The following is a 25,515-nucleotide window of genomic DNA, read 5'->3' on the forward strand; positions in this document are numbered from 1 at the left end:
ATATATATATATATATATATATACACATATACACATATATACATATATATATATGTGTATATATATATATATATACATACATATATATATATATATATATATATGTATATATATACATACACATATATATACATATATATATATATACACAAATATATATATACATATATATATATATATATATATATATATATATATATATATATATACACACATATATATACATATATATATACACACACATGTATATATATATATATATACATATGTATAATGACGCAAAGTAACTCAACTGGAGTCAAGGAGGAAAGGCTTTCAAGACAATAATAATAACAGGGGCCTTTGAACATGAGGAATACCACAGTAAGACAGGAAGCAGCAGAGCAACGTACACGAATTAAGTCAGTTTTTGTAAAACTGATTCAAATTTAGATTTTGTCTCCTACTCAGTGAGAATGTCCTGCGGTCAAGAGTCTGCTGTGCCTGCTGTGACTTCCCTGGACATTATCACCCTCGTGACCATTTCCCCTAGTGCCACTCCTCCCCCTCCCGACGATCGTCTCCTCCGCCCCTCGGGCCGTCTTCCTCCCCGAGCCCACTCAGATGGAAAGCGTCCAGGTGTTGAATCCCCATCGGTCGCTGCTGCCCGCAGAATCGTAGAAAGCAAAACAGCTGCAGTCGCAATCGATGCACAATAAGTGTGCTCCATTCTGCTTCAGTCTGTTATGTAATCCTTAAAGAAATAAATGAAAAAAAAATAGCTCTTGATAAGAGATGTGAGACCTGCTCCTTCTCTCCGGACTCTCCCTGCACCTGAAAACGATGGCGTACGATCACGGAAAATCTGTGCCTGCAAGGAAAATCGAATGAAAAAAAAAAAGAGAAGAAAGAGCATCGGCGTGGGCTTAGTGAGGGTCAAACTGCAAGAGGACAGCCGGGGACAAGTCAAACCCGAATGCTTTCCGTGTTGCCGTGGGTCTCCTGCGTCGGTTCGCGTTGGCGAATTCACGGCAGCGCACGAGCGCACGTCGCAGGCCAGCTGTTGCATGATGGCAGGAAATGAGTCACTGCCGGGGAACCGTCGCACTGTTGGGAGTTGATTTCGTAACCAATTAACATTCTTCACTCTATCGACGTCGCTTCCATCAGCACCCTGGCCGATCGTGGTCGAAATGACACACACACGCGCGCGCACACACACACACACACACACACACACACACACACACACACACACACACACACACACACACACACACACACACACACACACACACACGTTGAGTGCGACTGCTCCTCTGAAGCGCCCACACAGACAAGCAGTCATTACAGCACTGTGACACTCAAACCCCAAGGTAATGGTACTTAAGGAGGAAGTCCCGCCCACCTCCCACCCACTGCCTTGGCGCAACGTTGCTCGATCCCAGAGCTGCTCAAATCATGCATGGACAAAAAGACCTGCAGACACCTCGCAGAACAACACAGGCTAAAATACAATAATTGCAAAGTCCTCCAAACTAACAGGAGAGCTGCAGCGGACAGTTGTTTCCTTCGATTTGACAATACAATTGTTCCAATAGGTGAACAACAACATTGTCCTTTCTTTCAAAACCTGCCGAAACAGCAGATTAATCATTTTTAATGGATTTTTGTAATCGATTAAGCTCCCGGACGATGAATATTTAGCCCTTTGTCTGCAGCTTCGTGTGGTCTTACTAGATGTTTGGCAGAGGATACGAACAAGGCGGTGGAAAATGCAAACGGTTGGGGAGTTGATGTCACCAAAGGCTGGTTTTAAAGAATGAATACTGATCTTCAAATTGAAAGTGAATTTTGCAAAAAATGTGGCTACCTTGCTAACACAAGCAAATATGACGTTACATTTGGTATGACACAATCACCTCCCTGTTGCCATGCGGCAATAATTTTAGAGATCCCGAACACTTTCCTACTGCGCCTTCCACTGGTGCGAGTTCCTGGTGTGCAGTCGCGAGAAAACAAGAATTCCAAAAAGGCCATCCAGGCTATAAAGGGTGCGGGGGGGGAGTGAGGGGCTCTCTCTGGAGGTTAATTTGCTCCGAGGCTTTGCATCCGACGAGGCATGAGCACAGGAAGCAGTCGGCGCACACGCAAACCGTGGGCGCGCAGGAGATCATCGAGCAAGGAACCCACCGTGCCCGAAGTCCCAGAGACACAGTGGGCTCCCGGGCCAGAGCGCGGAAACCAGCAATTACAGAATATCACACGGTGTCCTATCAATAATGGTATTCTCATCGTCTGCGTTCCCGCTCACCTCCCAGCAGTCGTTATGCAGAGGTGTGTGTGCGTGCGTGCGTGTGTGCACACCTGCAATTTACGGGTTTCGAAGATACCACAGTTGCACTGCCTCTAATGGCAGATCTATAAATTGCGGTTTAAAGCTAATGAACGAGAATTTATGGCAAGCGTACAAACACAGGCGCGCGCACACACAATACGGGGCAGCTGCATCGAGGGATCTCAGTAGCCGCGCTTCCATTACCCCTACAACTGCGAAAAAACCTAAATATTGCAGCTAACGCAGCTAACGTCGACGTCAACTCGTACAGCAGGAGTTCGATTACTCATATTTTTTCCGGAAAGTATTGGGCCAGACAAATGCATCCACAGGAACTTGTATGAAACACACCGAGACCAGCAGTCTGAGGCAACAGCGAGACAAAGCGAACGGCAGCTTTGTGTCGAGGGGAGATTTTCTCTGCTCGATCACATAGATACAGATCAATAAACTAATTGGGAAACACAAAAGCAATCAGTGGAAGGTTAAGCAGTCACTGCTGGAAGGTCTGAGCGACGCGAGCCCTGGAGTCCAGAGATAAGATTCAACCACCGCTACAATTCAGACCAGTTACGCCTACAGACACGCGTCACGGCAAGCGAACAGGGAGGCGAGCAGAGGTTGATGAGCAAACCCGACTCGGGGTAATCGTGTCGCCATCGATTACGGTGTCACTTGGCAATATCATTTCACCACTGGATCATTTAGCTGTGCGCTGCTTGCATATCCCGGCCGAACCAACTCCCCTATAATATGATAGGTTGCCCGACAATGACCATGCCAGTGTGTGTTCGCGTAGAATGTCCTGCGTTCAGCAACAAGGTATGTTTTTCAACTGAGGTCGGATGCGGTAGGATCTTATTAAAGCACACAACAAAATAATCAAATCAGCATAAATCAAAACAGAGTAAAAACGGGCACCGACATGTGCGCACATATCCACATTTTTTTTGTTTTAATTTTTCTCTTAACGTACACTTAAGGCAGTTTTTTTTTGCAGGCTGTGGTGCCCGATTGCTGCTCCCTGTTGCGCATTGACATGGTGGCAGCAGGGCAGGAGCGGGGCTGCAGTTCCACAGGGAAGGAGGAAGGGGAGATTTGCATGTATTAACAAAGCCGTGTAAACAAGGGGCAGGCCCGCAAGGCGTGCACACACACGCGTGCGCACACACACACGCACACACACACGAGCACACACAGGGGACCCGTGAAATCACTTTCTATTGTGGAACAGTGACGCATTTTCTTCAGATCTGCTGAGGTTCGTGTCGCGCAAGGCTACTTTCACCGTGTCTGTTGCTTCAGGCAACATCCCAAACTTTTGTGTACACTTATGCACGATTAGCAGTCGCCCCTCCAACACACAGTGCGCTACCGGCCGAGTCAAAAGCAGGGACAGAGCCTGAAGAAAAGCAGTGGGCACGGCCCTTGGTTGGCACTTTGCGAGGGCCACTGAAGTGCTTTCACCGCAGCGAGATGGCTTCGTTTCAGCACCACGGAGAGCTCCACAGCACTCCTGGCTGACGCTACGCTGATTCCTCCCCTCCTGGCCGATAAAACATTGTGTGTCGGTCTACTTCTCCAAACCACAGCAATAATAGAACTCTAAGGAGACTCCAAACCACTCAAATGCTTTAGAGGCGGCAGTGCCAGCTCGGGGCCGGGGGATTTCATGCTCACTCCTGAATAAAAGATGTCTGAACCCAACTGTAATCTAACTAACATAGAGTACGTTCTCAGCTGCCTTTTTTTTTTTTTTTTTTTTAAATGCTCACTGGTGTAACAACCGAACAGGGTCAAACTCCTCGTTATTACACTTCACAGTGGCACAAAGAGACTAAAAACGCAACACAACCTGTAAATGAGAGCCATAACTGAAAACTGCGAGACCGCTTTTGGTAAATGTAGGTAGAAGAGAAGCAAAGAATAAAAGCAGATGACAGCTTTTTGGGGGGGAGAAAGTACAGACCGAGGCGTAACTTCCCACACCGTCAACATGGGTTCAAAACTGTATCGGAACCAGCTGTTGTTTTGAACAGAAATGTGCCCACACACCCAAACCCCTCCAGGAACTCCCCACTGAGGGCAACCTGTCACACACCACAGCGCAAAACAACACCTTGTTGTCTTTTCTCCTCCACGTTACCTGTCATCATTCTGAAACGTCTGATCTCCCAGCAGCAAGTCCCTGAAGCGATATCGAGGTGGAAGAGGAGGCACCTCGGTATCCACCTCGGCCATCTTTAGAGCTGAGATATCCAGAATGACACCGGAGTTGCTGCTGTTGTTCTTCTGCAAGGTCTCGGCGGACGGCCTGCCGGGTGAAAAGTGGAGCAGCATAAGTAAGTAAACACGGATGCTTTTACACTTTCCTGAGACAGCTGTACACACTAGTTGGTGTTAAATTGTACAAGCAATTTCAAGAAAGTTATCGGCCAATTAAAGGGAGAGTTTACCCAGAATTAAAAATTTAAGCCTTTTAAGACTTACAATTATTTCGCTAGAAGCTCTGGAACCATTTTCTATACCATAAAACCCTTCTGGAGTATCACAGACGGAAATAAATCCACCCAACTGATGCCTCTGGTTACAACAAACTCCAATATAAATAGACTTGTGTCCATAATGCTTGTCTGGTTTCATTTTCATTACCACATACAGAGAAGACGCAGAAGATTCAACAAAGACACCAAATATGCCCTGCAGCCTCCTCTTTATCCAGGAGCTGCATTAGTGTGAGCTCTAAAGTGTGTTTGTGTTGCTGTTAATGTCACTGTTTCAATGCTAATTGGACTTTAACACAATTAACTGGCACCACACAAGCACGGCGACATTGTCTGCTTTTCTGTCTATCTGGACATCATCGGCTTCCGTGGTTGTTTTTGCCTGTGAAACTCTAGAGGGGCTTCATAGATTGGAAAGTGTCACTAGCGCCTCAGATGACAAAGTGTTGAAGAATAAATGCAAATCTTTTAACAGTTTGGGTGATAATGCCATTTCGATGCGTCCAGTTCATTTGCGTTTGAAATGATAAGCTGCCTCTTATACACGAGGCAGTGCTGAACAAGGAACTTACAATTAACAGCAAAGCAAACACACCATTTACGATTCTGATTCTCTCGGTCAAAGCGAACTCTGATGAAAGCCCGAGTTCATGTGATTTGATGTAGCTGCCCTGTTTTACACACGGCATGTATTATTGAACGAGATAAAATGAACATATACAAATTGAATGTATTATTCAAAAAAAAGGGGGGGGGGAAGGCCATCTCACTTAAGGAAAGGCTTGGAGCAGAGAAAAAATATATAAAAACACAGCCCGCCCACTTGAACATAACAGCTTTTGTGGACGCGTTTGTGCCGAATGCATAGTGGGAACACATCCTCATGCAGCGTTGGTTCATGTGTTCCCGGCATGCCACTCAGTGTCACATGCGCAGCAAGGAAGTGCTCGGGCAGATTACCTGTCACCATGGGAACTTGACGAGCGGCGTGGAGGGCTCATAGCTGCCTCTTGTAGGGGATCGGAGAGGGAAAGGAGGGAGTCGGGGCAAAGAGTGAGGAAAGAGGGGAAGGAGAGATAAGGACAGAGAGAAGGATGACAAGAAGACAATTTCAAGACACTCATTAAGGATTCACCTCCTGAAGGCCAAGCCAGGCTGTAACGTATGCTCATATTCGCTGACTGAGCTGCAGCTTAACGCTGCCCGGAGTTCAGCAACAACCTGGGAAATGCGCTGCTCTTTAAACTGAGAGGGATTAGACTGGAATACTTTAACACAACTGGGTGGCGTAATGCTTCAGGGATACATTCACCTGAAGTCATTTTTTTTTTCTGAAGAGCATCCTCTTATAACGTTCAGCACTGACAGGTTCGACGGGCTGCTCTGCCCTCCCGTCTAATAAGTAATACGTTCTAGACCCATGGCGGGAAACATAACAAATACTGTTACATTTATTTTCCACCAACACAGCAAATAAGGGAAGTCAATAGTTTCACATGAAAGACTGCAGACATTTTCTCTGTACCTACAACATGATGCCTTGCATGTGTTTGTGTCCTGCCTGGCTTGACAAGATTAGCAATGACGCGTTTCTGTTTCTACTTGAGTGAATTAACAGCCGGCTTGTTTGGTCGATGGGCTGAAATGTTCGTTCGGGTCACATGATTTATTTGTGCATCCTGTTGAGATTGATTTGATTTCCACTGGGAAACGTCTACGGGGCGAACAATAAGTGGCTAATACCGAGCTTGGTGTTCCTGTGGGGCTATAAGAGGACGGTGTGGGCAGCCTCCAGGGGCATGATAGCATCCAGTAACATGCTCTTTCTGACGAACAGTGGGGGGGGGGACAGCGAGGCAAGGGGAAACCAGAGGAAAGGGGCATACGTGTCTGCAGGGGAGGAAAGGAAAAGAAAAATAGATTCAGGGAAAGAATCAGGAGTCATATTTGTGGTCTTATATGGTATGAATGGAGATGTTTGAATAGACTCGTTCTTTTTTTTTTTTTTTTTTCAAAAAAAAGGAAAGAAAAGAAAAAAAAAAAGCCAAGATATGATGGCTGCAGGTCAAGTAGGACAGTAAAATGCTCCATGTCCTCTGTTAGGAAAGGGAGTCTGCAACCTTTGGTGAGTCGACTTAATGGACGAGGCAAAGTGACCACAATAATAGGGACCAGGGTTGCTCTTGGGAAAAGACTGCCTCCTTTTAATGGGGCTAACACTGCAGATGCTACAGACAAAAGAAAGCAGATGCAGCATAGGGGAAGGGGGGAGAGAGAGAGAGAGAGAGAGAGAGAGAGAGAGAGAGAGAGAGAGAGAGAGAGAGAGAGAGAGGAGAGTGGGGACAAAACTGAGATAAAAATAAAAATAAAGTCCTTCACAGAAAAAAAAAACAGATGAAAGTGGAGCTGTGAGAATATTGACTCCCAATGTGCACTTATTTTAAAACAGCAAAAACAAAATAAAAACACATGGTCAATGACATATGTGCTATTTAAACTGCAGCTCACAAACACAAGTAATATTGCTGTTAGTAGAAACTGTTTCTCATAAATTGTAGGAAAAGGGGCGTTTCAAAGTTCATGCTACACCTTGGCTGGTTTTTGGAGCACACATATTGGGAAACAATACTAATAGCAATATACACATTTATATGCAGAGGTTTCTCTTACATTTAAAAAATAAATAAATAATACCACTATATAAAAAAAAATAGACCGCCTTGTTTAAGGCTGAGGAGGGACACAACCTTCTAAGACCTTGCCATTATAGATTATAAGGCTGCATCAGCAGCAGTCAATGGAATATAAATAGCGCATGAAGTACCAGTGCAAGAAACAGTGGGTACATAGGGAATTATTCCAAATAGTAAGTAGTCGATGTACACTGCAATAAATGTACACGTCGAATAGCTGTGTGGCATATAGAGACACGAGTGCACAGCATGTAACCTCCGGGAAACTTATAAAGCAAGAACGCTGTCCGACAGTCAGGTCAAGCTCGGTGCAGTCACAGTAAGTGAGACGAGGCGGGCTGGCTTCTCGGCGAACTTCTTTACCTGGCAGTTTCCGTTTCCGACTGATCCCCATCACCGTAAACACTGGCGCGGCTCGCAGAAGCCCCGCATACCGTCAACACCGCCGCATCGCCCGCGTGACAGAGGACGCTTCCTGTCAACACGCCCCTGCGAAACCTCTGCCATTTCCCCAAGAAAAGCCTCGTCAAAGTTCCAGCGGTGAAAGTCGGCTGCTGGCGGCTCCGAGGCGTGAGCGACAGTCTAGTTTTAGCGGTCGAGGGGGGCGACGGGGGAAGCGCTTCTCGGCTGTAAACACAGCAGCGCAGTCGGCACAGGTCGAGCTAGCATCGCAACACAACGCCTCGAGTGCAGCGGTCCACGACGCTGATTGGCTCGCGCGCCTCTCGCGCCGTTCTAATTTACGGTAGCGCACACCTGACCGTTTGATTGAAATATCAGAGGGTCGCGCCCACGCCGGAGACCCTTTACTTATCCTGTCGCGTAGCAACAACTTTTGCTTGACTTGCAGAGGAATTTCCCCGGTGATGTTAAAACTTAATCCCCCCCCACTTGCTTTTGTAATTGGCTGTTAATGTTCTTCGGCCGTCTTGTTTTACGCCTGGTTAGGCGGTTTAACAGCACTGTGAGTAAAGCCTCGCATGTTGGTTGCTGCTTCTTCTTCTTTTTTTTCAACGCTGGCGTAAAAAATAGCCACGTTGTGTAACTTGGCTCGCTGTTTCCCCTGGTGGTTTGTGTGTTTGTGTGTCAGCATCAGCATCCTCGGAGCAGGAAGAAGAGGCTGCTCTGCTTCCAGCCGTGCGTAGCCTCCAGGTGCCTCGCCATCTGCCGGACAACTTCGAGGCAACTGGGAGAAACTGGCGATGTTTGAATAAGGTCGTAATAAACTTTCGCCAACCGCGACAGTTAGTACTTGATTTTCTTTGCGATGATATACGAGTCAGTACTTCGCCAGGGTGTTGAAGGGACCCAGGGTGTCTATTTCAAAGATGATGGCATCGGTTTTAAGGATTAAAGATTAAAAGAAGAAGAAGAAGAAACGCGCTTTTACACTCTCATGAGCGATATGATATTGTGGAAACGTGCAACATTATCGCATGCAGTCATTTCGCAGTCAGAGTCATCTGGTGGCAAAAAGTGGAAAGTGCAACTTTGCAACTGTATTGTGTGTGTGTGTGGGAAGGCGTCGAACAACAGTCAGCCACGAAATACCTCTGACAGTCAGGGATGCAGCTGACATTTTAAATCGCCACAACTGCCTTGAGTGCTGTTGTTGTTGTTATTGCTATCATTATTGTATTAAAAATATATGTATATATATATTAAAAAATATATATGGATTATTAAACACCCCGCAACAATTTGAAGAACAGACAGTGCGCATACACTGGCAGTCCCTCGCTATATATAAGCCTACATAATGCACGAAGACTGTTGAGCGTCTCTGCCCCGAACCCAACCTACCTGGTGCGGCTCTGTCCTCGGCGGCGATCTGCCTCGCCACGGAGCCCCTCACGTTGAAAAAGAAATTCATTCTGGGCGCAGCGGCGGATGAGGCGGGAGTCGCAAGCTGGCTGGCGCGTGTGCGTCTCGGGGAAAGACGTGTTTGGCTGTGCGTGCGTGCCTTCCCCTCGCGCTCAGCCACTCCACGTTTCAGCCCATTATTCTTCAGAGTGGGGGTGGGAGCGTCTGAGCGTCATCGTTCCAGAGCCCACACAAGCCACTCGACGCTTTCCCATGCCGAGCAGAGACAGTCGGCAGCAGGACTCCATCTCTACCTTGCAGCTACCTTCCTTTTCCATAACTTGTTCCAGCAAGCAGATTTCATTATCATGCGGCAGTTTGCCTCAGCTGTCGCCGAATGTTGACACAAGATGAAATGTTTGTCGTAAAAACTGAAAAAAAATTGTATAATGATGATGATAAAATCTCTGGAGATGGTTACAGTTCGAGTCTCTGTTCATGTTCACAGATGCAGATATCAGCACAAAAATAACAGGAAACCCATGAAAGTAAATATTGAAAGTAAAAGCACAAGGCATATCAAGTATACGGTTCAGATGGAAACGATCACATAGAATACATGTACCACTAAAATTACACACACTGTTTTTAAACAACTCTTTTTTCATCTCTTTCCAACAAGTCATCTGATTGTCACTTACAGTATATCAGCTTCAACTTCAAAATAAGAGACAAAAGATTCATTTTGTCACCTGCCAGCCATACACATACGTTTGCCGTTCATGAGTCTTGCTACCTATTCACACTAAAAAAAAACATCCCAACTAAACCATTTAACCAAACATATTACCTACTTGCACATTTCCATAATACCTTCTTTCAAATATATTTAAGTTTTTTTTTTTAGGGGTATTTTAAGATTTTATTTTTGAAGGTCCAGTGTCGCAGTCATTTTGGTATATTTATTGTGATTCTCCTGGCTTGAGGTGCTACCACCATAACCTATAGTACAGGTGCCAGGGCTCTTTGTGACATCACAAAGGGTCTGAAGAGTTAAACAAGCCAAAGAAGTAAAGGACAGACCTCCCCCCTGTTTCTGGTGAGTTCATTGACGCAATAGAGACGCATATTGTCAGAAAACACTGATAAAATGAAATCCTTACATAATGTGGGACCTTTAACAAATCAGACATTTAATGTTCCACATGATTAATGTCTCTATGTCTCCAAAAAAATAGTCTTTTGTCTGATTGAAATACTGCAACCAACCAACCCCCCCCCCCTTGTGTGAAGGGCACTTTTCAAAGAGGTGAGCTTTGGCGACAACCTCAGCGACCCGCGGCGTGCTTTAATTTAATACCCGCAGTCTCTTCACAACGGCAGCGTCGACTAACACAGCAGTGTCACATCGCTGTGCTGAACTCTTCAATTATTCAGTCATTATGCCGCCTTCCTCGAGCCGCGTTGCAGTGGGTCCCGGTGGCCGGCGTTCATCCATTAGGCTGTTTCCCTTCCAACACCTTTGCCTTGTTCACGTAACGCGACTGCGGCGTGGAGCATCAGCACAGCACGGCCACTCTGCCCCCTGGATGCTTGCTCTTCATGCTTCCAAAGTGTCTAAAAACAGATGGAGAGGCAAAGCGCTCAGACTGTGGAGCACTCAGATTTAGCAGGAAGCCCGGAGGCATTTATATAGGGGACTTGCATGGTGCGTGAATCACAAAGTGGCTCACTGTATTTGTCTGACTGGGAGCAGACGCTCTTTGCGTGGATTTATTTTTTTTTATCACCATTATTTCATAACGGCCGCACCATTATGTCAAGGTGGCCAGTTATCGTTAAAATAAAACCATTCTAAAGTTACGACGTGTGGGAGTGATTACTTTAGAAGACGAGACAAGTTCTTCTTCTTCTGCTTATCTAATTAATGTTTCACATAACATGACTACAGCCAGGGTCGACATGTTTTATTCTGACTTGATCAACGCTGCATCCACCCATTGAATTTATCCACTGCAAGTCTGGGGCAATAGCCCACGCAACACGCTGGGTTTATCAAAATGCTGTCCCTGCACACTTTCTTAGTAATAAGATTCACAAAAAAAATGTTTTATTCAGCAACATTGCAGGCAAGCTGAAGCTCTGCACTGTTAATTTAGGCCCCAGTTATACTCTATGAAACAAGTAATCAAAGAAGTACGCATCAGAAGTAATTCAAAGGACGAGTGAGTTTTGTCACTGTCAAGCTTACCTCCAGGTGTTTGTCTCCTGACAGTAAACTTCAATCGTTTTCAGGTTTGTTAACCCATCAGAGCCGCCAACAGCCAGCAAAGCACCATTAAAGACTACAAGGGACATCTAGGCAGAGTATATGAAGAAAGAGGTGTTTGTCAGCGTTTATTTAGATGTATTTGTTTTTACATTTTGAAGAATTATTATTGTTTAAGTACCGACTGGCGACAACTGTGAACGTTTCCAGCACCACACTCGCTGACATAAACCCTCTACGCAGGAGGAACGGGCATATTAAATCACTTCAACGACTGTCGAAGTGGTTTGTTTCATTTCAAGACTCAGCGTGTATAAGATTGAGCACCATCAAGGAGTCTATTGCAAACCATGAAAATGCTCCATGACGTCTCACTTGATTTCACGTCTTTCTAATGAAACCCAGAATAGACCCATTTTATTGACTACTGTAAATCATGGTGGCACAATATGGCTGCTCTCTCACCAGTGAACCTGCTCCTATTATAGATATATGAACTTATAATTAGTGTATGAACACAAGTCATTTATTGTCAGTTACTCTTCCTGACAAAAACCTATTTTTAATGCAACTAAATGTGATACAGTGGGCCTTTCTGAATACTGGAATGAGGTAAATCAGCTAAAAGCTAACGACTGCTAAACAGTGTGCCAGGAAAATTTCTACAGAAAAAATAATATCCTGACAGGACTCTGCAGTTTTCTGTATTTTGTGCCAATGCCTTGGAACAGACTCCTTATGCTGCCCGTAATGCTTCCTAGATTCCTTTTTAAAAATTTTGCCAGCCGCTGTTAGATTTGACCTCGTGCCTTGAAAACATGTTGTTGCCTTAGCCAACTTTTTAACCGACTGTCAATCCAAAGTCAGCCCCAAAAGTTTTTTTTTAACAAGTATGTAAGCATTTCATAATAATGTAAAATGAGGAGGAAGAGTGGAAACTATAAAGCTGCTATAGGAACAGTTTTAAGAGGGAAATAAACATACTTTTCAGTAATAAAAAACATAGAGGTGGAACAAGTCTGTAAATCCAGTTTAATGTGTCTATATTAGCGATTAAGCCTGTGACAGGTTCATGTTGATGTCCCACTAAACATGTCCTGATGAGACAGACAACAGATGTCGCCATCACTTCCATTACAATTCCGAGAATTTGGCCTTACGCAGCCACTGTGACTCACATTGTCCCTCTTGTTCCTCATGCGTTTGACAGGTGTCCACCTCATGGTTTCCGGGTTGAGCCTCTCGAGGCCACAGAGCTCCAGGTTGAGCTCGTCTCGGCCCCCGCCAACGTAGATGTGGCCCAGGTAGACGGCGCAGCCGGCGTTCTCCCTGGGACTCAGCATGTGGGCACACATTGACCAGGTGCCGTCCACAGGATCGTACCGCTCCACTGGGACACATTTAGAGGTCGGCCGAGTCAGCCAAGGCCATAAAACATACAATGCACAACTGTACACACCGTGCGAGTAAGGCGGCCCCTGCAGACTGGCGGCACTTATATTTACTCGAAAAGTGCATTGGCTCTATTGATCTCTCACAGATGTTCTCACATGGCCAAGATTTGTCTTTTCAGGAAGCAAAACACCGCCAGTCATATGAATGCGGCTCCTATTTTAAAAAATTATCCGATAAAAGACGTCTATTTCCAAACATTTTTGCTGTGTGAGGCCCCCCCCCAAAAAAAAAAACAACAACAGAAAAAGAAAAAAGGTTTGTGGGAATTACACCAATGCAGAATTCTCATGGACTAAAATAACTCTGGACAAGTGGCAGAAAAACAGAAACATCGTTACTGGGCAGGGTCAAGGGGCCCAAGAATGTATGTTTGTGTGTGCGTGCGTGCGCGTGTGTCTATGTGTGTGTGTGTGTGTGTGTGTGTGTGTGTGTGTGTGACAGAGAGAGAGCGACAGAGGGTTGGGGGTTGGAAGAGAGATTCTGCTTTCTCCATTTTTAAATGCAGAAATAGCACAATTAATGGAATTCCTCTGAGCACATAAACAAAGCAACGATCTGTGCGTCACTGATGAGCGTCACTCTGCCCTCTTATGCTCTTTATGTGGCTCTGCATGTTATTGTGCAGTGATTCACATAAGAATACAGGAAATAATCAAAGAAAACATGTGACTAATATCATGTTAGCGCTAATAAATACAGTATCTATTTTTGGTGGAGCAAAATATTAAACAAAACCAACTCTTCAGAAGCTCAACGGGCAGCATGCGGCCCCCGGGCCGTAGTTTGCCCATGCCTGATCTAGACTGTGACCTTTCAAAGTGGATGTATGGCTAAAGCTCTCAGGGTCTGCTGCCGGATGGCCTCACCTGAGCTCAGAGCGCTGTCCCCATCACTGCCGCCCATCACATACAGGTAACCCCCCAGCACAGCAGCTGCTGCTCCGGTGCGTCTGGTCAGCGTGGGCGCCTGTTTGCTCCACGCGTTTGCTATCGGGTCGTACCTACGGGAGGAGAGCAGCGTGAAAACGCGTTTATTGTAGCCGCACAGACAGAGACGTCACGGTTTTCAGAGCTCACCCCCGCGTCGCGAGCCTACCTCTCCACTGTGTCGATGGCAGCGACGCCGTCGTGTCCTCCGATCACGAACAGACACCCGCCCGTCGCCACCAGACAGGCTCCGCTGCGGGGGCTGCTCAAGGGTGCTACATCTGCGCTCCAGCTGTCCGTGTCTGGGTTGTACCTGCCGCCGTGGTGAACAGCGCAGATTCTGAGTCAAGTGCGGCAGAGGATTCTTTCATTCCCTCCCAGGGGTAACTGATCTAACATTTTTCAGTGCTTGCAGCAGCGAGCTTTCTTTTCAGGATCGAAGACAGCTACGGTCATTTTGAATTTGTTGTTGCAAATTCAAAATGATGTACTTCACTCTCAGCTGGAAGGTCGCAAGTTGAAAACATCAAATCTCAGAGAGGGGGGCGGCGGGGGATATTGAAATAACAGGCTTTTATCAAATCTCAACATCGGACTCTTCCTCGACCAACTGTGCGTTAAAGACTCGCCAACTTGGGAAGGAATGTGAGGTTGAGGTCACTAACAGCCAGACAGCCAGCTGATCTGGAACCGGCTTTGACCTCTCATTATAGAGGTCACCTGGCTCTCATTGAGCTCCTCTGAGAGATCTGATGGGAGTAGGAACGGGGGAAAGTTCGGGAAAACGAGCTGCGGGGAGGAGCTCAGTCTGAGCGAAGATGTGTGTCTAAAAGATAGAGGTTACTTTCAATTGCCTTGTTCCTTTGAGGAATGAACGTCTTGGCAACAGCGTGTGAAGATGAGGAAAATGCCTTAAATACGAGTCTTCTGGGATCGACCGTCACTGTGTGTGAAGGCAGGGATAAATATAGTAGGTTTGGCGTGAGAAGGTCCGCGTCCAGTTTCTGACTCGATGCTGACATCTAGCGTCCAATCGTAAGAATAACAACATCAACACATCGCAAGAGGGCGCTGGAGGAATTGCAAATCCGGCCAGCAGCAAGTTATTATGCCGAGCTGTCCTCCCATTCTTTTAAAGGCCAATATTTTTTAAACAGGGATCTGTTAAATACAATATAAACCTTAATGATAATAGAGTTTCAAAAAGTGTTTTATTCTGTTGTTTTTACTTGTTCTCTTTGAATGTATCTTGCATTGTATCCATATTGATTAAAGCAGAGTGTTTGTTTTATGGGGGTATTGTTATTTTTAATGCTTAGTACGAAATAAAATGTGGTTGATTCTGCATTTTGTGTTATATTTATAAGGCAAATAGATGATTTATGGGGCAGCAAGTTATGGTGGATCCTTTAAATGAATAAAAGTGTGATGGATGAATGGACGGATGGATGGATCATATTATATTATATTCTATGCTGTATTTATATTCACAATTTAAATGCAGGTGTGAAAACCATTGTTTTTTGTATTAATATATAATGTTATTAAAACTCAGCTGTCAGCTCACATCTTCATTTAAGTTTAGGAGTTTCATCTCTAGTCACCTGCCACAAACCCGCACACACACACACACACACACACACACACACACACACACACACACACACACACACACACACACACACACACACAGTGTTCTGAGGCCACGTCCTGGCACAGGGCCCTGATGCAACCGACAACCAACTGCCAGCGTCAGGCAGCACTTTGTCGCGTTCCTGGTGTCACGCAGCGGCGGAGTGAGTGAAGTAATGAAGTGTCACTCTGAATCACCCTACAAGAGGCAGCCGCGGCCTCACGGAGCTCAGAGCAGTTTGACGTCTGCATCCAGCCGGAAACACGCGGCTCAGCAGAGCAGAGCATGTGATAAAAACACACCGAGACACAGCTGATGTGGTGATACGCTCTCAATTTTGAAATCCCCGCACCAACGAGAGCGAGGTGGAGGCGATTGCGAGGCGGCCCGGTCCTTCCTCACCTCTCCACGTTGCTGTAGCAGCGGATTGCGTCCTCTCCTCCCGCCGCGTAGATCCTGCCGTCCAGCGCGGCCACGGCCACGCCGCCGCGGCAGTTGATCAGGGCCGCCGCTCTCCTCCACTCGTTGTCCTCGGGACAGAACTGCTCGACCGAGCAGGAGGGGTCACCGCGGGTCCATCCGCCGACTGCAGCGCGGCAAAAACAGGAACACGGAACACAACTTCATCTCTCGTCATCACTTGAAAACTGCTGGTCGTAATGGTATTCCCTTTGAAGGCCATACACACACACACACACACACACACACACACACACGAGGAACGTGTGGCTCAGTCAAGCGAGAAATGCAGAGACCTTAAACTGTCACTCATTTTCAAGATGGGAAAAGCATCAATGTGTGAAACGTAGGAAGAAGAAGAAAAAAAAAAGGGCATTTGGTGAGTTGCTGAGGTGTTAAATTGCTGCGAGATTCCAGAACTGCTTCCCTGTTGTTGGACTCCTGTTAGCTGGTCTTAGACTGGAAAAAAGACTGGAGCAGTGGAATGTGACTAGCATAGGTCCTTTAAGTTTAAAAAATTACCTGTCAGCAGGTTTCCTGACGCCTTTACTTGCATTTTCTTTTATGTTTTGGAATACGTTTATGTAAGATAACGAGCAACAGTTTGCATATTCCTGCATCAATATGTATCACATTACTGATGTGGATAGCTGAGATAAAACTGTAAATCCAACAGCAACTGACCCATGAACATCGCGTCGCTGTTGGCGCCTTTGGGGGGGACTCTGTTGCGCCCCCTGGTGGAGGAGGCTGCCGCAGCGCGGCGGCGGCCGGGACCCTCAGCTTTAGCCTCCTTGATCAGCAAGTGGCGAGACTCGGGCTCCTGCAAGGCCGCCCTAAAACACACACACACACACACACACACACACACACACACACACACACACACACACACACACACACACAAGCAGGAGTGTAATTAATAATAAATGATTTTATATATAAAGCACTTTTCATGAGGAAATCTGTGTGGCTGCGATTTAGGGGTCACACACATTTTTTCCAAGGGAATATTGTGTAGAGGAGAGATCACTATAGCATAAATTAAAGCTACAATATTAACATCTTTAATATTGATTAGGAATTCAACAGGTTTGCATACTTCATAATGTTGATTATAGTGGGAATGTGGCCAACAGTAAACTTCTCCCACAAGGGCTAATTATATGGTTTGCATCAGGAGACGCATGAAGATGAAGGAAACTCTGCTGCCTCTATGATAACGACAACAACAACAACAACAAAAGGCTCCGTGGATCAGCGTGAGTAATCTCACCCCTGTTCGTTGTACACTCCCATGATGCCCGATCTCCCCCGTGCTCCGCTGGGGACGAGGACCTCGAAGCTCCTCTTCCTCTTCCTCCGTCTCTCTCGGCGAACGGGGCCCCCGGACGGCCTTTTAAAAGCTGTCATGACTCTCGTCATCTGCGTGACCGCGCCGCAAATAAAAATGTCCTCCCCTCAGCAAATGATTCATCACCCTCTGTGTCCTGAAAGCCAAGACAACTCGCACACGCACACACACACACACACACACACACACACACACACACACACACACACGCACACACGTCGGTATGGGGTGTGTTTTTTTTGACACCCCTCATGCCATGCGATATAACTGACATGGTTCCAGTTTTATGGTGGCCGTCCTATGAGCTCACCGTGTCATTGGTGTATATTTACTCCAGGCACAGTTTGGTGAAGGGTTGAAAGGCTGAGGATTTATTATACCGTCTGGCCGCCATCGTTGTGAATATTTTTCTGCGAAAGAGAATTAGGGCCGCAAGAAGAGAAAAAAATATTGCATTCTGAATTTTAAGTTGAAAGTCAAAAGTTTTGTGAAAAAAGTCAAAATTTCATAAATGAAGTCGAAAGTTTTGAATAAAGTAAAAATTTCATAAATAAAGTTGATGTAAATAAAGTGGAAATTTTGTGAATAAAGTGGAAATTGGCGAGAAGACAGGATGGAAGGCTGGATGAAGCCGGCTACCCACAGTTAAAAGTAAACTGCCGAACACAGGTGTATCCCACAAGGTTCATCCACAGTAATCAGGAAACTGGTGAAAACAAAAGCACTCCACTAGACTTGCACACAGAGCCTTTCGACCTTATTTTTGACATTTTGACTGAATTCACGGTGACGCTGATTGCAAAATTTCGATTTTATTCACAAAATTTTGTATTTTTTAAATCAACTTTATTCTTGAAATTTTGACTTTAATTTTGAAATTTCAACTTTATTCTCAAATTGGAAACTTGGAAAAAAAAATGTATATCTTAATTGTTTTCTCTTCTTGTGGCCCTAATCCTCTTCCGTATTTCCCCCTTATGGCATCATCAGCCATCCTTAACGTTTTTACATGTTCACACGAGGGGGCCAGATTTATGTCACTGCTTTGACCTCCTCGCTCAGTTTGCTGTGTCTCCCGCTGCTCTGAGAGAACCACCCCACCCCTTCCTCATCCACTGGGGTGCGCCGCACTGTTGATACAGTACCGTGATTCTTCTCACAAAGGTCAAGGATGAAATGTCAGTATGCAGATTCTATGTGGCCACAGCTGCTGATGACTCCAGTGTGGCGGATGGATAAATTGTAAATTCTGCCCTTTAGAATTAATCAGATGGATTAAAAGCTTTGATAGTGATCACTGGTGAAGTCGTCGTCGTGATCTCGGGTAAATAGTCAATATTGAACGTTCTAGTCGGTTTAGCAGTCACGGCTTCTTAATCCAGTCTGTTGTACCTACTATTAAAAACAAATTACTGATATTCATATTAAATCTCTTTTCTTCTACAACAAAAATACTCTCCTCTTTTAAATCACACAACACCACCTCCACTTGGTAATTTTCTCAAAGTTTCCATTGCGCATCGTGACTGGACGAGCTACTTTTCTATATATGTTCTCGGCACATGACCTCAATGTCTTCTCATCCAAAACTATGTGTGAAATGCACTTGTGTGACTGGCAGCGTTGAGGAAGGTGACTGTCCGTCCACGGCGCGGCGCGGCGCAGCGGTCACGCGTGAGCAGAGACCCCTGGCAGCTGACGTTTTCCTGCTCGTACCCGCCCCTGGGTGTGTGGCCCCCCACCCCCGGCGCATGCCAACGGGCCCGAGGTTATCCTACCTGATGACACGCGAGCCCTGCTGCAGCTGTCTCTGGAGACGCCCGGCCCCCGGAACATAACGTAGGGGAAGACTGCATCTTCGCACAGAGATGTGTGAAGATATAGACAGGAATGTGTCATTGGATGTATGTGTGAGTGTAAGGTTGCTTCCATTCCACACATTTAATACAGTATTGGCAATAGTATAGTATAGCATAGTATCCCTATACTAATTTATACATTTTTCCAATATCTTTGTCAAAACCTTTAAGTTATTTAGGGGTGATTTTTACTTTATGCACTACCTTGATTGACATTCATGCATTGCACTTTCATACATGTCTTATGTCTTACTTTATACGAAAATGCAGCAATACGATGTAAAATTATGTCATGGTCAATTGAATCCATGCTGTCATGTTTATTTTACAGATGCTGTGCTGTGATCAGCCACACTGTGAACCGAATACGTTTCGTTGTGCAGGGAGTGCGCCGTTAGATTCACACACTCAAACGAGTCGAGTCGCAATCACCTTGCAACAATCAATCAAAAAACAAACACTTTCTGTGTTGTCTCTCAATGTGTCTTATTATTCCCAGGTTTATTTATTATTCAGTCTGTCTCCTGTGCGGCTCTGAGTGTTTACAGTCAGACTCAGCTGCTCAGATCAGACATCATGAGCGGACTGAGGCTCCCATGAAGGGCCATTTAAACCGCGGTGGTGCAGTATTTCTCCTCGTGTAAAGCATCACTTTTATTTTTGGCATCATAAAGCAGTTTTTAAAAATAATTGAGAACCAACGGCAGTTGACAGCTGAAAGTGATCTTTCGGCGGGGTTGTGTGGAGGCGTGAGATGCTTTTGGCGGCTGTCAAATAAAATTGCTGCCGTTGACCCAAAAAAGCAGTTTGAGAGGAGAGAGTTATTGAGGTTGTGAAATGAACCTGGGGAAGAGGAACACTGGACCCTGTAAAGTTAACAGCTGTCACAGAATTCTGAGCTTGTGTGTGGGTATTTAAGGAAGTTAGAGTGAGAGGAAAAAAAACACCCTCGTATACTGTATGCCAGCTCACGTCGTACGCTAAGCCGATAACAAAGTTAGGCAATTTTTTTTTGTTTGCAATTCTTCTCATTCTGACTATCTGTATTTGTTGAGTCCAAAGTCTTCGACATAATTTAATGCAAAAAAAAAATAAAAAAAAATAAAAAATCCAGTTTAAATATACTATTTCATAGGGTCCGTTTTTTGTTTGTATTATTCAAACTTTCCACGAAAATATAAAAACCCTGAATGTTTTTAAAAGTGTTATTTTATTTATCTGTTTTCGCTCTTACTTTGTGTAATCCATCAACAAAGAGCCATCAGTGAAAGCCATTAGAGTCGGGTGTGGGCGGCTGATCACAAGTTCATTAGCGTATTGTTGGAAACGAAGGCATTTGGTAATAACGTTCATATTCCTGCTGGCTTCCTGTAAGGCTCCCAAAGGAACCTTCAGACCCAAAAAGCCTCATCAATTAACACAAAGGGGGGATAAAAGTATATATTTTTTATTATTATTATTTTTAAATGTGCAAATGTTTTTGCTTTGTCTTCTCAAGTGATGATCTGCCTTGCGTTTGCAGAGTCTCTGCCAAGTTTCACGAGTGTACTGCGTTTCACATGGAACATGTTTTGGTCTTTGTACGTCCTCATAGGTATTTTGTCTATGAAGACGCAGCTGGTGATAGAGGGAGATACCGACCTGACGAGGTCCTCTACACGTCAGAAGCACTAATCTCCTGTCTGCAGCCCACCAGCAGGGATTTACTGATGATTCTGTTTCACCTCCCATGGGTCACAAATTACCTCACGGCTGAGAGCAGTTGGAAAATGTCAGGCAGGTCCTCCTCCTCCTCCCCCCCCCATTAGATGTTAGATTTTAATGGCTGGTCCGCAGCAATTTGTATCCTATTGATCCAATTTGTTTTCATAGATCAGGGCATTATGTAATATTTCAGAGATTATATATTAATTTCATACTCACCCTTGTTTTTCTTTACTTATTTACAGACGACTATGCTGTTATATCTATATCCATCTATCTATCTATCTATCTATCTATCTATCTATCTATCTATATATTATTTTCAGTTTCATTTTTTTTTCTTTTTGCAATATGCTTTTTCACCATTAGATGCCACCAAATCTTCCACATGCAGCCTTTAAGTGTGCCTCTCTCTTCCTGACTCATTCAAAGATTTTTTTCTTTTGGTGGCCAGAGGGACGACTAAAATATTAACGTTAGATCTGAGGCTCTGCACTCTGTCAGACTTCTGTCTATTTTTAACGCTTTCAGACACAGGCGTCTCAGTCAGGATGGGATCCACACAGGACTTATTGCATTGGGCTGCTCACTGATAAAGCTGAAAATGCTAAAGCAGCAACATTAAAATGCAGTCGTTTTAAACTTGCCCTTAAGGTCAGGTTGTAATTGGTGTTCTGGCATAAAATATACTTAATTGCCTTGTCATGCCACCAATAATTGCTGTCTATATTTATATAAAGAGATGTCTCATTTCATGAGCAATTCATACAAAATGTTTACGATCCCTAAAAACACATCACCGTCTGCCTCATACAGTTCTGTGCCACCAGTAGCAGCAGCTTGTCAGAGTTTCTGACAGCAGTAACGGATGCTGCAGCACCTCAGACAGCGAGGTAATTAGCCACGGAGAGAAAAAAAAAAACAGACCATGGGGAGAGCTTTAGGAGGGCGTGCCAGCCCCCTCTGCTTGAAATGCAACACACTTGGATGACAGTGAGATGATTCAGCAGCTTGAGTGGTCTTCTTCTACCCTCAAGTGGTGCTACGGTGACATGACAGGACGAGAGAAAAGACACGGCAGCTATTGTTTCTTCTTGTTGGCACTCATCTGTAATGCATTCATTCATTCATTCATTCATCTTCTATACCGGCTTATTCCTATTCAGGGTCACGGGGGTCTGCTGGAGCCTCTCCCAGCTGTCTTAGGGCGAAGGCAGGGTGACACCCTGGACAAGTCGCCAGTTCATCGCAGGGCCACATAGAGACAAACGACCATTCACACTCACATGCACACCTACGGACAATTTAGAGTCTTCAATTGACCTCACATGCATGTTTTTGGAGTGTGGGAGGAAGCCGGAGAACCCGGAGAGAACCCACGCAGACACAGGGAGAACATGCAACTCCACACAGAAAGGTCCCAGGCCCGGGCCCCGGAATCGAACCCACGACCTTCTTGCTGTGAGGCAGCAGCGCTAACCACTGCGCCACCATTGTATAACAGAAATGAAGAAAATAAATTCCGACCACCACCATGTGGCACCAGTGGGTAAGAAATAAAGAAGCCTTGTCTGCGCAGGCGGAAGTTTCTAATAGGAGAAATTATTTTCCTCTTCTTTCACAGCCGTCCTGGAGATTTTCAGTTACTATCAGTAACTGAGACTGGACTGGCTTCAGGACAATACTACCAGGAGTGCTTCTCTTGATTTTATTAAACATTGGTTTATTTCAAAGGGCATTTAGTAAGCTGAAACTTGGTTCACAAGGTGGCATGATCTTGAATAGGGAAACCGTGATGTGATGGTATGATATTGATGTTGACCATATTAACTCTTGTTATTGTTATTATTATTTTCATTATTCTTATTCTTATTACTTATTACTGCAGTAATAGTCATAGAAAAAGGCCGCTTCACAATACATATATTGAAAAAATACTTACAAATACTAGAAAATGATAAGACAATGGCTCTGAGGCAGAGTGGAACCAGGCGCTCCAAGGTAAAGATGTCCTGCGGCGACGCAGAAGTGGAAAGCTACCAGGAGGCTCGCTGTGCTGAAGAGCTATACATTAGCAAGACTTGGAAGCAGGCCAGAGACCAGCAGACTGAAAAGTTTGCTGGATCATTTAAGCTCGCATATGGTTGCACATTCAGCTTAACTTTCTTTGCCAAGAGAAAGTGTGGGAACCGATGCTTAACACCGCTGCCTCTTTTGCATTGATTGAAAACAGCAGGAGCAAGAGGATAAAATGTACTCCTCCTCTTCTTTGATTCTCACATTATGAAGAACCACTGACGGTTAGCACTCCAAAATTGGATATTGTGAGCTGCGTTCAAAGACAGAGCGAGGTGTGTTTTTTTTTTTTTCCTGTGTGCAGATGCTACTCTCCAACATCAACAGTCAGCCTCTCCTCCAGATATATGTCAAATATGCCGTGGCACCTCATATTTCCACCAGGAACTCTGATGACTCCGTTCAACCGCAGCCTTGGAGATATGCTGAGCAGAAAAAAAAAGTGACAAATCTCTCATCTTGCAGAGCAAGCGAACACCTACCATCACGGTGGGTGAAGAGGCGTGAGGTGAATACAGGGTAATGCTGCTGACACATTTCTGTGGTGAATGTGGCAGGAACCCGTCGCCGCCTGCCTCTAAGCCAAATACACCCATCAGACCCCTGTACAGCTTTGAATTTAATGGCTTTAGTGGACAGTCAGAGTCCACTGGCCTGTAGCAAAATGAAAAACTGCATCAAGTTGGTGATGTGTCCATGAATTGAGGTGCTGTGATGGGCTGACCCCACCGTGCAGCTGAATCCCAGAGATTTCTCGTCTGGAATTCACTGATCTTGAAAAGCTTCGGTCCGAGTTGTTCTTAGCACGTCTTAGCATCGACCGGAATCATGTGAGCTTTTTAAAAAGTGCCGCTTTCTGACAGCCGTCCCCTTTTTGCATCATTTTTTTCCCGTGGGTTCTCAGACGTATAGAAGAATACATCCGACACTGCCACGCATGCCCTCTAACAGCAAGTTTAGCGGCGTGTACGTGTCACGATAACTCACAATTACGGGTGACAAGGGAGGAGCAGAGGTCCTTCTGCAACAGTCGACGGGAAAATAGCTCTGGAGATGACGCGAGGGAAATGACTTTGCGTTCTTGAGGCGCTTGATCAACGGAGACATAATCTGATTGTCTCCAGTATTAGGGCAAAAACTCTTTTTGAATAAATAATCAGATGTTAATTCCTTTCATGTGTTTTGTATCCACGACTGAAAGTACAAATGGTGTTTCACCCGCTCCCCTGACAGATGAGGCAATGGTTTGTTAACGATCCCCTCTGTATTTTCCTCGCCGTGAATGTCAACCAGCTGTGTACATTCCCACTCAGGCCATATAGCTGATGAATAGTGGATTTCCGCCAGTTCAAAGTATTCATACATATGTAAACGAGGTCCTTCCTCATGATTAAACTGACATCATTTCTTTCTGCCGTGGAATCGTTCACGAGGTGTCGCTCCCAGCGGTGGTTGTTTTAGGCAGAGGCCTGATGAGGCCAAGAGGAAAAAGACATCAATCATTTTCTCTCAAGTCACAGACTTCAGCCACACAATTTCTGATCTCTCATGCGCTGAGGAGGGAAACATTAGTTCCTCTAGGAAGCCTCGCCACTGATTAAAACAAATGGAACATGGCTTGGCCTGCTGCTGATGGCTCTGCTCTAAAATGCTGAATTTTGCACATGAGCGAAACCGAAGCGGGAGTTCCGGACTACTTCAGCACAGTTTGAGACTCTGAGCCGGCAGATGGAGGCTGGTGTGGCGGTGGAAAAAGGTTCCTTGCAGCAGTACAGCAGAGTTACTGGAGTAGAGTTTGGTGTAAGCTTGGCAACTTCGGACTGTCTGTGGGTGTGAATGTGAGTGAGGATGCTTGTTTGTCTCTCTCTCTCTCTGTCCCTGTGATGAACTGGCAGACTTGTCCAGGGTGTGACCCTGCCTTCACAGCCTAAGACAGCTGGGATCGGCTCCAACACGGCCTGAGCGCAGGATCATCGGTGGATTTGAGGACGCTGGCCTGTAAAACCGTTACTAATGACAGGCATAAAAAAACAAATGAGAGTGGGAAGGTTTCCGTTAGCATCTTCACATGTGATTACTGTATATTAAAAGTTGAAAAAAAGATCAATTATGGATGAGGAACCGATGTCGCTGTGCCGAAGGTGTCGGCCTGCTCGGGTGTCACCGGGTGGCCGTGGGAAGAGCGAGCAGAGAACAGGAGATCAACAGCTGTGCAGGTATCAGATCACCTGGTGGAAAGACATATTCCGCTTGTTCGCTGCGCCGGACGACAGGTAAGATCTCTGCTATGTGTCCTTTCATGGAAAAGCTGGTAGAACAGGAAATATCTTTACTCTCAATCACAGAGAGATATTGGCAATCGTTCTTCTAAACCGTTTCAAGCCTCTTTTCATTTCGTTTCTCTTTTTTTTTTTTTTTCTTACTCAAGACACTGTTTATGGTTTTTGTCGTGTGGAAGAGATA

General features: G+C 45.2%; 2 protein-coding genes across 10 annotated transcripts in view; both read right to left on the bottom strand.

Moving 5' to 3' along the window:
* Positions 1-9,453, bottom strand: part of LOC142887829 (potassium channel subfamily T member 1-like) — a 63,941-nt gene extending 54,488 nt beyond the window's left edge. For 7 of the 9 annotated variants that reach the window (XM_076025702.1, XM_076025711.1, XM_076025710.1 and 4 more), the window contains exons 1-3: positions 9,318-9,453; positions 5,782-5,830; positions 4,464-4,631 (exon numbers count right to left, since the gene is read on the bottom strand). In XM_076025702.1, the coding sequence (XP_075881817.1) occupies positions 4,464-4,631; positions 5,782-5,830; positions 9,318-9,387 (287 nt within the window). In that variant the 5' untranslated portion in view covers positions 9,388-9,453. Of the gene's footprint in view, positions 1-4,463; positions 4,632-5,781; positions 5,831-7,877; positions 8,158-9,317 lie in introns of those variants that run through there. The other 2 variants (XM_076025707.1, XM_076025704.1) reach the window with 2 other exon arrangements.
* Positions 9,454-10,615: 1,162 nt separating this feature from the next.
* LOC142887832 (uncharacterized) lies at positions 10,616-17,455 on the bottom strand. Its single transcript, XM_076025713.1, has 8 exons — positions 17,336-17,455; positions 16,744-16,895; positions 16,003-16,186; positions 14,137-14,280; positions 13,908-14,041; positions 12,765-12,976; positions 11,569-11,675; positions 10,616-10,934 (listed from the first exon to the last, which is right to left on the bottom strand). Exons 1-8 carry the CDS (start codon positions 17,356-17,358, stop codon positions 10,877-10,879), a joined length of 1,014 nt encoding a protein of 337 aa, XP_075881828.1. The 5' UTR covers positions 17,359-17,455; the 3' UTR covers positions 10,616-10,876.
* Between the last annotated feature and the right edge of the window lie 8,060 nt (positions 17,456-25,515).

Source organism: Nelusetta ayraudi, unplaced genomic scaffold (assembly GCF_046127955.1).
Source record: "Nelusetta ayraudi isolate G7.1 ecotype Tasmania unplaced genomic scaffold, CSIRO-AGI_Nayr_v1 ptg000018l, whole genome shotgun sequence".
NCBI lineage: Eukaryota > Metazoa > Chordata > Actinopteri > Tetraodontiformes > Monacanthidae > Nelusetta > Nelusetta ayraudi.

Coding starts and splice junctions, on each gene's coding strand:
- LOC142887832 (XM_076025713.1), bottom strand. CDS start 17,358: ATGGGAGTGTACAACGAACAGGG. Junction 16,187..16,743: donor CAGCGACGCGATGTTCATGG/GTCAGTTGCTGT, acceptor GCCGCGCTGCAG/TCGGCGGATGGACCCGCGGT. Junction 12,977..13,907: donor GGACAGCGCTCTGAGCTCAG/GTGAGGCCATCC, acceptor AATGTGTCCCAG/TGGAGCGGTACGATCCTGTG.